Genomic DNA, 10,344 nt, shown 5'->3' with positions numbered 1-10,344 from the left:
TAGGGAGAACTTGCTGGAGTGTGACAAAAACCTGTTTGGAAACAACCTACTACATGATCAATTCAATCAAATCGGGATAGGTCTCCGAAACTTCCTTAACACTCTAAGACTACCTTACCTTTAGCAGATCTGATTCGGTTAACATTACGTGGTCAAACGGAAGAACCAATTCACAAATTGATCACGTGATCATGTCAAACATGATCTTCATGAAAGTTCCTATTATCAGGGCTTATTTTCATGACCTCATAAAGAGTGGCCACAAAATTATATACGTTGAAATTAGAAAAAAAATGACTGATAAAAATAACACGAAAATGACCAACTCGAAACAAATCAATAGCATTAATAACAAACGAGTGAGGTATGATGGGAAAAGCTACGAACGGATGAAGAAATACGAGATGACTTTCAATGTAAGCCCGCGGCCCGCCTCGGTTTTATTTCGCTACGAAGCGGAAAATGAACGGTAATGAATTGTTTTCTTGCTGGGATTATGCGATACATAAAAATTAGAATATTACACACATAGAGCTAATAAGTGTACTACACGAGTTTGTAAACGCCTTATATTAGGCAAAAATTTATTGTGATACATAGGAATAACTTCAGGCGTATTCGAACTTGGTTTCGGAAAGTTCGGAAGTTTATTTCGATTTACAGCACGAATAATTTCATTACTATAAATTTTATTCAACTAAAAAACTTTTATACTTGTTTGTATAATCCGGTATTTGGCCACACGGCTACTGATGATATTTGTTGTGTACCCAAAATATGTATTTAGCTGCTTCGAACTCCTGTCAGACATCCAATTTATTTCTTTCCTGAAACGGAAATGGCAAAGTTGAGGACACATCATAAAAAACCCAACGTTGAAGAGCGCGGCCGAAGTTTAGCCGAAAAATAAACACCCGATGGCTTAATCCTTTACCGAAAAATTCCTTCTCAATACATTCGCCAATACAATCGTTTGGTGATTGTGTTTGTCAATCATTTTCGAATCAGTTCGATCGTCCGTGGTGAAAATAAAAAGCGAACCAGTTTACTGCGGCGAATGTTTCGTGCTTCGGTTCGTTTACCCGAAGCTTGTCAAAGTTCATTCGTTCGGGATTGCAATAGTTAGCGTTCATTTTGGTGTGTGAACTTTTTCCATTCCCGATAGCTTTGTTTGGCAGTTAGATAGAACAAATTCACCTGAATTTTATTCGAACTCCGATGCAATTTTTTCCATGCTTGCTTGTAATAATAATTCATGCCTTTAAGGAAAAAAAGATCCCCGAAAGCTAGACTGAGACAGTATAACAAATACCGATCCCAAAAAAAAAAAAACCGAACCCAACAAACATCGAAGATTATAGATGCATAACTCTATGTTCAGGCCCATATAAACTGTATGCAAAAGTTTTACTAGCACGCCTGAAGGAGCAGGTCGGCCCGATCCCTGAATACCAAACGGGATTTCAGAACAAATGAAGTGCAGCAGATCAAATCTTCATTTTAAGAAGAATCTTGGACGAAAGGGGGAGGAAAGGCTTCTCCACAATACTAGTGTCGCTAGACCTTAAACAAGCTTTTGATCAGCGGCGACAATATTAGTGCAGATGGGAGCATCGAAAGCTTTGGTGAATAGAATTATATCTGCATGCTTAGGGCATCCGCAGCAATCGCGAGTATAGTGAAAATGCTCACGCGTTTGATCACTTTTAAACCGCACCGGGGGTTAGTATGTGGGTGAGCAAAATAGGGCCGTTGCCGTCGGGACCGACAAAATCACCAAATTTGCTCACTAGAAAGGGGCGAGAGCAAACATGCACTGAAAAAAATCTACCATTGAAGGCTAAGTTCAACAAACGATGTTTATTAAAATTTTGTAATTTTGGTAAACAATTTGTTGATTAATTAAGCAATTGTGGCTCTTCTTTTGATTCGTTCGAACGTGCGGGCGGAATTTTGTTCGCGGGGGGATCGGAAATGTGTCGAAAATTATATAGAGCCATTTTGGAAGTATTCTGTGCTGGGTCGAAAGAGGTGAAAATTTAGGCCCTCGGAATCGGTGGCCCAGGGTTTGTTCTTCGCAGCCGAGTGGGTCGTCGGAATTAGCATAATTTTGAACAGTGCAGAACTTGCAATTGACCAGCATCGAATAACAACAACGTAAGCAATGCAGGTAAGTGAAAAAACTGTTTATTTAGCGAAAATTTATTTTTTTTAAATTTTTTTCTACCCTCCGTACAGGTTGGAAAAGTATAGGCAGCAAATAGAAAAAAAAACTTCACTGTCTGACCGGGGCCATGAGCAGCATCTTTAGCAGATAAGTTTGAACCGGGGCAATGACGCATACAATCCTCCTTCTCGCTGCGCTGCACCAGGGAAAACGGTTCCGACTCACTGAGGCCAAAGTCTTGGACCAGCGGCGGAAAACCTCCTGTTTGATCGTGGAACTCCACAGCAGCTGGCATATTTCGCGCAAGTTCCGCTGAATTTCGGATGATTCCGGCTGACACTGCACAGAAGTTCTAGTTGCATCCGCAACCTGACCCGGTTGCTGGTCGCTCGAAACTGCGTGGCCCTGTTGCTGCTGTATGGCATCTTCAACCAGCATGTCGACTTTGGCGTCACATAACGGATAGCAGTTAACCCGTCGAATAACCTCCAACAATCGCTATGCATAGTAATAATTAATAATCAATAAAAATGATAATAACCGAAATTCAAGCGAAAAAACTATCGACTCCGAAAATTTATTCGATCAGTAAATTTAATTTAATATTTTCTGTTAAAGTTTTCTCAGTGCAATGCACAATTTAAAAATAATATGCTTCCACCCGGTGCGCGAAAGAGTGTGTATACCAAAATCGGTCCGCTGAAATGAGCAAAATCGGGCCGCGTATACTCTCGTATTGGTGCGTTTGCTCTTACATGAAAAAACTGCTATTTTGTTGTATGGTCAGAAAACGGCAGTGTTCGACAAAAATAAGGGTTTTAAACAGGGCTGCTCACTTAGCCCGCAATTATTTGTACTTATGCTACATCACGTTCTGACCACCATCGAAATATTCCTCCCAAATGTAACCTGCTTGTTAGGGTATGCTGATGATCTGCTCTTCCTGTGATGATCATGCTTATTTTAAACAATTGAAAACATTGTACCTTCACTTTCTCTCCAGTTATCGGTTTATCAAATTTGGCATATCATCGGGCGGTAATCTTTGATCAAAAAAAGATAAATGTATAGCCTTGGCCGACACTCTGCAAGGTTATCTCGGACAACTGTTACGACACACCCTTGATTGGACAGGTAGATTTTTACCTTTTTCTTATCTACACTAAAGATATCCAACGTTTTGTCGGATTGTTTGATACGGTTAGGTACAATTGAGAGATTTTCAGTTCCTTTGGGAAGTAAGGAACGTTTCCGTTCGCGTTGACGCTGCTTCTGTGATGATTTCTCACTTACACAAACCGGCTGGTAAGAAAATTACCGACTCATATCTCTTCACCCTGTCACTCGGTAAGGTGTACAATTTTCATCGTTCTGTGAGTTATTAATTCATAACGTCGGTTAGTTGATAAGACAGAGAAAGACCTTCCTCTGGGACAGCCGGCTTGTATTTGGATAGAACACATATATGGGTGATGAATTTTCGTTGGCGCTGGTTTTTGCTGCTCAAATCTACCGGGAGTGACAGCTCTGATGATGGGCTTCAATGTTATAAAAGCAGTTAAAGGGCAGCGGATGTTTGCCAGTTTTGGATAGGATATCGTGTTGGTCGTTGCGATGTATATTATCGGGATACTCGGGTTTCTTATAACGTTTCATATCATCAATGGTCAACGATTACCGACCGGCGGCAGTGAATACGACGAGGAGTTCCTTACGATTTTGGAATACTTTGGCAATGTGCGAGTGCTTCACAACATCCTAACGGATTATTCGGAGATTTCGAAAGATTGGAACAATCCAGTTTTTCAGAAGTACGATCAAAAGGTTGTCGAAACGCTTCAGGAGTATGTGGACGCCTTGCAGGACAACGAAACGCAGCATGATCTGTTGGATGCTGCCGTGGGTAGTGTTAGGATTTTGACTAACTTTTGTGGTCCCGGAAATTGGTCCATCGATGGCGAGGTAACGCAGAATCCATACTTTACCGAGATCGATCAGTGCTGCAAAACGCATGACGAGTGTCCGGATACGATCGTCAGCCGGAAGGATTACAAAAAGTATCCTGGGCTGCCTCAAAAACCTCAACTGTTTACGAGGTGAGATGTTTGTAAGGTACAGTTTTCTAGTGGTGTGAGCTCGAAATGATCAGTGCGTTCAGGTTTGAAAGCGTGTCAATGGCTAAAGAAAAAAATTTCACTTTTACCTTCCGCAGAGAACGATGCGGTTGTGATGCTAAATTCTTCGGCTGTCTGCGAAATGTGGCCACATTTTTCTCATACGCTGTCGCCTGGATCTACAGCAAAGTTCAGATACACTGCTTTGAGTTTGAATATCCCGTGCTACAATGTCTCGAGACTATGTAAGTTGTAAGCTGATAGAGTATAGAGTATCGGGTACAGTACCCGTGTTACAAATGTTACAAAAAAGGACAATCATTTTAACCCTCATCCGTCGCTTATATTTTACCCGTTAGAGTTCCAGGAGTGTTCGCCAATTTGACACTCCTGACTAAAATAGCCTCATCTCTATTGTTTCTCAACCGATTTTTACAAACTTGAACGTTTCTTCTCCCACAGGTCTATCCTTCGTTATTTCAATTTTCTGAAAATTTTTAGGGATTATTCCATAAATGTAGCATGTTTGAGCGGACTCAGTGTTGGTAATCGTGGTGAAAAGTAATTAAAATGTTACTTTTATTTCTCTTCTCTTTTGGAATAATATTTTCCCTGAGCTTCGGCTTTAATCGGGACTAGAGAAGTCCCCATATTACTGTTAATTCCACATTCTGCAGTTCGGCATTGGTAAAATTTTAGATGCAACTAGCGTTAGCTTCAATGAATCTCTTTCCTCCACAATATGTTTAAAAGTATTCTTCAGAGTAGGGGAAAACTGTACAGGACGCACCAGTCAAGCATTAACGCTATTTACAGTACTAAAAATCATGTAAGAACCCAATCGAAGGTTTACGACGATTCAGGGATTTATTTTACGTCTTACTAGAATGTAAAAATAACTTTAAAAATTCAATTTTAATAATATTTTTGTTAAAAACTCAACCAGCTAGAGGACACACACCGTGGGGTAGAACGCCGAAACTAGTGGACAGAACGCACCATATCGGAAGGGTGATCAGAAGTTGAATAATGATTATATGGAATATAATGATTGTTACATCAAATTTGTAGTAACATGTTCATCGCATTTTTGTAAACTAAGCATACTTTGGCAAAATTTTCATTCATTTGTTATTGCTTAACGTATCGGAAATTTCGCTTTTTGAAATACACCCACATTCTGTCATAAAGTCTTGAGCCAATTATTCACAGCGTAGAGTACCGTTATTCGCCAATAATTGATGTACTAATTTTTAGCGTGCACCAGTCAAATCAGCTGGTTGTACCGATTACACCCATACATATTCAATCATGAGCATTACACACAAAAAAAAAGTTTAATTCTCCGCCTGCTACACACACTACTTGAAACACCGTAACGAAGTTATTTTTATCAACGGTCATTTTCTTCGCGTCCATGATGATTGGCGGCTTGCTAATTTCGGAATGGTGAGTTGTTTTTTATGCTATTCTTATGCAATTTATTAATATGTCTTTTTCTTTTTACACAGGAAAACAGAACATTCTACAGTGCGCGAAAAGCTGCAATATTCCGAAATAGTTCATCGATTTTTGATCCCGCGAATTGAAAAATACCATAGCAATTCAGGAATGGCAGTATTCATCAAAACCTTTATTCGCTGCCATACATCAAAGGATCAAAGTCAGTCGATCGAGTTATGGATTTGCCTAAAAGAAGGTCAAAATGCTTGTGAGCAGCTGCTGGTTGGCTTTCGGCCACAGTATTTTTTTAGGAATAATTCCGCGCAAAAGGAGGGGAAAAAATATCCCATACCGGCGCAAAACTGCAGGAGACAACATAATCCTGCGGTACACCGGCAGAGGTAAAGAATTTTAATAATGAAAAACCCCACCCTTTCGTTAAATCTGATTGTTTTTATTGTAGATGACAACAGTGGAAAGATTCGGCGAGTCGTAGACCGAATTTGCTGCTGTCCTCAACCAAAGTTAACAAAGCCCATCGTTTCGCTGCCAGGAACCTCGACCAACATGTGGACTTGATCCGTGGAAGAGTTTGAGAAACTTCAGGAAGAAAAGTTTCTTGTTCCGGAACGATTAGCCATAGCATGCAGGTAAACAGTGCATTCGTCTTTAAGTATGGAGAAAATAAAAAAAACAATACGAGTCAGAAAGAAGAAATGAAAAATGTAAATTATGATAGAAATGCATTTAATAAAGAAAAATGATATTTCAAGATTTAATTAATTTGTTTTTTAAGTTTTAAATTCGAAGAACTTCTCCATGCAGTTTCAAACAAGCACACACACATACAAACACGTGTTCGTATGTACTCATACATAGGCACTTACCTATCGCACAAATACATTCGAAACATGAGAGATGTCAACGAGATCTGTCATTTTGAACCGGGAAACCTGCTTCAAGTAGAATCGGTTGGGCCATTTAATGCTTGAATTCAATGGGAGGAATGCTTGAAGAATGCTTTAAATCCAAGCATTCTTTGAAGCATTCCAAGCATTTATTTTGTTAAGCGGGAAAGTGCCCGCTTAACAAAATAAATGCTTGGAATGCTTCAAAGAATGCTTGGATTTAAAGCATTCTTCAAGCATTCCTCCCATTGAATTCAAGCATTAAATGGCCCAACCGATTCTACTTGAAGCAGGTTTCCCGGTTCAAAATGACAGATCTCGTTGACATCTCTCATGTTTCGAATGTATTTGTGCGATAGGTAAGTGCCTATGTATGAGTACATACGAACACGTGTTTGTATGTGTGTGTGCTTGTTTGAAACTGCATGGAGAAGTTCTTCGAATTTAAAACTTAAAAAACAAATTAATTAAATCTTGAAATATCATTTTTCTTTATTAAATGCATTTCTATCATAATTTACATTTTTCATTTCTTCTTTCTGACTCGTATTGTTTTTTTTATTTTCTCCATACTTAAAGACGAATGCACTGTTTACCTGCATGCTATGGCTAATCGTTCCGGAACAAGAAACTTTTCTTCCTGAAGTTTCTCAAACTCTTCCACGGATCAAGTCCACATGTTGGTCGAGGTTCCTGGCAGCGAAACGATGGGCTTTGTTAACTTTGGTTGAGGACAGCAGCAAATTCGGTCTACGACTCGCCGAATCTTTCCACTGTTGTCATCTACAATAAAAACAATCAGATTTAACGAAAGGGTGGGGTTTTTCATTATTAAAATTCTTTACCTCTGCCGGTGTACCGCAGGATTATGTTGTCTCCTGCAGTTTTGCGCCGGTATGGGATATTTTTTCCCCTCCTTTTGCGCGGAATTATTCCTAAAAAAATACTGTGGCCGAAAGCCAACCAGCAGCTGCTCACAAGCATTTTGACCTTCTTTTAGGCAAATCCATAACTCGATCGACTGACTTTGATCCTTTGATGTATGGCAGCGAATAAAGGTTTTGATGAATACTGCCATTCCTGAATTGCTATGGTATTTTTCAATTCGCGGGATCAAAAATCGATGAACTATTTCGGAATATTGCAGCTTTTCGCGCACTGTAGAATATTCTGTTTTCCTGTGTAAAAAGAAAAAGACATATTAATAAATTGCATAAGAATAGCATAAAAAAACAACTCACCATTCCGAAATTAGCAAGCCGCCAATCATCATGGACGCGAAGAAAATGACCGTTGATAAAAATAACTTCGTTACGGTGTTTCAAGTAGTGTGTGTAGCAGGCGGAGAATTAAACTTTTTTTTTTGTGTGTAATGCTCATGATTGAATATGTATGGGTGTAATCGGTACAACCAGCTGATTTGACTGGTGCACGCTAAAAATTAGTACATCAATTATTGGCGAATAACGGTACTCTACACAGCAAGAAAAATTCGTGTAAATTTAGATCGAAAACGATGCACGAAAACGGAACATCGATTTTGATGTAAAATTCTATCACGGTGTATTTTTTTCGAGGATGTAATTTTCGAGGCGTGTAAATTTAGATCGGAATCAATGCACGAGTTTGGATCACAAAAGCCGTCGTGTAAAAATACACAGGGATGTAAATTTTAAAATTTATTATCGTAAACATTGATAATTTTTCTAAATATTAAGGTTTTTGCTTTTGTCTTGAATAAATTAGCCTCATGTATCATTTTTAATTCACATTTATTTCCAAAACTGAACATAAAAAACCATTCGGAAAGCGTCAGGCTGATATTGTTGTTGCATCCGATGATTCCCAGCACGGGGATGTTTTTCGAATCAGCATGATCAGCATCCTCGAATGGTTCCGGAAATCATAATTTTTCGGTCAGCATCCTGCACACTTGAATTGTTCTGACAAAAGTTTCTCCGGATAATCACTGGCCGGATATCAGCCGCTGCGAAAAATCTGACCTTGCTGTAATGGAGAGAAAACTTATCAGTTTCAACCATATTCTTTATTTCACATCTCATAAACTTACTACTATAAAGACTCTTAAAGTGCTCCTGTAGCTACGCCTTTGAATGACTCGTTTCCGAATAATTTTCCGACTTGTTTACTTTGTGCCCGACGCGCAAACTAACTTGAAATATAAAAAGACACAATTTAAATATTTGCATTCAATTTTAAATCAAACAGATATAATTTTACACTGTTTGTGATATAAATTTCATTGACCGGTTGATTTTCGCATGATGAAGTGTAAAATTAAATCAAAACAGTTTATTTCTATTCAATTTTGGAAAATAGACTAATATTACATCGAAAGAAGTTTAAAATTACATCTTTTTGTAATTACACTCAAGAAAAAATAGATCACTTGTGTTTTAGATTCCGTGTACTTTTAGAAATTTTTTGCTGTGTACGCTGTGAATAATTGGCTCAAGACTTTATGACAGAATGTGGGTTTTTATATCCTTATAGGTAAAACGCCTTCAAGTAGGCAACGAAATTCAATTTCTTGGCTGATATCGCGGCAAATATGGCGCAATTAAAAAGAATGACATTTCGCTTCGCTATTCGGGTTTTCTCAAAAGTTAACATCATTCGAAATTTGAACGTAAAACACGCGGTCTGGCACGAATTGTGTCCCAATTTTGATATACTTGTTTTTAGTTAAAATTTGTGAAAATTAAATGGCATATAGAAATTATTTAGAGGAAAACTGTACAAGATAAATCTTTCATCTCATAAGTCTGAAAAATCATTAAAACCAATCATTTTCCCATTTTTTTTGAGTCACATTGAAGGGCTATGTTTTAAATATCGAGCTTTAAACTGATAGATTGCCTGTTCTAATTTCAGACAAGATGGACTGCTGTCGGCTCCGAGATGTGTCAACTATTCGGTGGAAAATTTGTCTGGTAAAACGTGGCAATGGTTCAACATTCCATATCTGAACGCAAAGCAAGATGCATTCCCCAAAGTCACTCATTACCATCAGATATTTTACTACACATTCATAGCCCGGAAACATTGGATCGGGATCGAAAATCGCCTCAATAGCTGATACAAATTAAATGCTGATACAAAATTGTGTTTTAATTTAAGTCTTGTGAAAGAAAAGAAAGGTGACATTTAAAATTTCCTCGATGCATTTGATTGTTCTCTCTTTAAAACAGCATGCAAGTATCAGGGGATGACAAATTTTTGGCGATCGGCCATATTTCTTGATAAATTTTAAGATTTTTTTTGTTACAGGCCAGTCCGGAGAAGTATACATGTTCACCACATGTAAGCTTCGGACCAACCATTTTTTATTGTATAAAGGGTGTCCACGATGAAATGGCCACACACAAAATTGATTCGCAAAATTCGAGTTTTCATCAGATTGCCTTCAATTTGTCAGGGATTGAAAAATAACTATTTAACTTCATTCTACCATTTCACTCGTATTTTTTTTTACAGTCCATATGCAAATGCCCGCACCTTATCCTTAACCCCGGCCATAAGATTCTGCACAACCTGTAAATCAACCGTTTTTTGCATGTAAACCCATACTTTCTTCAGTTCTCCGACTGTCTTCACTACCTTAGGTCGTTTAAGAAGGTGCTGCTTCACATTTTCGGCACGAAATTAACCTTATTGTCCGCATATCACTTCAGCACATCCTTGGAATAGT

The 10,344-nt window shown here is 38.4% G+C and overlaps 3 protein-coding genes across 3 annotated transcripts; 2 read left to right on the top strand and 1 right to left on the bottom strand.

Moving 5' to 3' along the window:
• Positions 1-3,595: 3,595 nt before the first annotated feature.
• Positions 3,596-9,732, top strand: LOC129742550 (phospholipase A2-like). The gene is made up of 3 exons (XM_055734459.1): positions 3,596-4,263; positions 4,380-4,526; positions 9,528-9,732. Exons 1-3 carry the CDS (start codon positions 3,782-3,784, stop codon positions 9,730-9,732), a joined length of 834 nt encoding a protein of 277 aa, XP_055590434.1. The 5' UTR covers positions 3,596-3,781.
• Positions 5,631-6,452, top strand: LOC129748924 (uncharacterized). Its single transcript, XM_055743728.1, has 3 exons — positions 5,631-5,730; positions 5,793-6,125; positions 6,188-6,452. Exons 1-3 carry the CDS (start codon positions 5,699-5,701, stop codon positions 6,189-6,191), a joined length of 369 nt encoding a protein of 122 aa, XP_055599703.1. The 5' UTR covers positions 5,631-5,698; the 3' UTR covers positions 6,192-6,452.
• On the bottom strand, positions 7,144-7,951 carry LOC129748923 (uncharacterized). Its single transcript, XM_055743727.1, has 3 exons — positions 7,874-7,951; positions 7,478-7,810; positions 7,144-7,415 (listed from the first exon to the last, which is right to left on the bottom strand). The coding sequence occupies exons 1-3, from the start codon at positions 7,903-7,905 to the stop codon at positions 7,412-7,414; spliced, it is 369 nt and encodes a 122-aa protein (XP_055599702.1). The 5' UTR covers positions 7,906-7,951; the 3' UTR covers positions 7,144-7,411.
• Positions 9,733-10,344: the final 612 nt, after the last annotated feature.

Source organism: Uranotaenia lowii, chromosome 2 (genome assembly GCF_029784155.1).
Source record: "Uranotaenia lowii strain MFRU-FL chromosome 2, ASM2978415v1, whole genome shotgun sequence".
Lineage (NCBI taxonomy): Eukaryota > Metazoa > Arthropoda > Insecta > Diptera > Culicidae > Uranotaenia > Uranotaenia lowii.
This window is presented reverse-complemented; position numbering and strand designations above follow the sequence as displayed.

Coding starts and splice junctions, on each gene's coding strand:
- LOC129742550 (XM_055734459.1), top strand. CDS start 3,782: ATGTATATTATCGGGATACTCGGGTTTCTTATAACGTTTCATATCATC. Junction 4,264..4,379: donor AAACCTCAACTGTTTACGAG/GTGAGATGTTTG, acceptor TACCTTCCGCAG/AGAACGATGCGGTTGTGATG. Junction 4,527..9,527: donor CTACAATGTCTCGAGACTAT/GTAAGTTGTAAG, acceptor TTCTAATTTCAG/ACAAGATGGACTGCTGTCGG.
- LOC129748924 (XM_055743728.1), top strand. CDS start 5,699: ATGATGATTGGCGGCTTGCTAATTTCGGAATG. Junction 5,731..5,792: donor GGCTTGCTAATTTCGGAATG/GTGAGTTGTTTT, acceptor CTTTTTACACAG/GAAAACAGAACATTCTACAG.
- LOC129748923 (XM_055743727.1), bottom strand. CDS start 7,905: ATGATGATTGGCGGCTTGCTAATTTCGGAATG. Junction 7,811..7,873: donor GGCTTGCTAATTTCGGAATG/GTGAGTTGTTTT, acceptor CTTTTTACACAG/GAAAACAGAATATTCTACAG.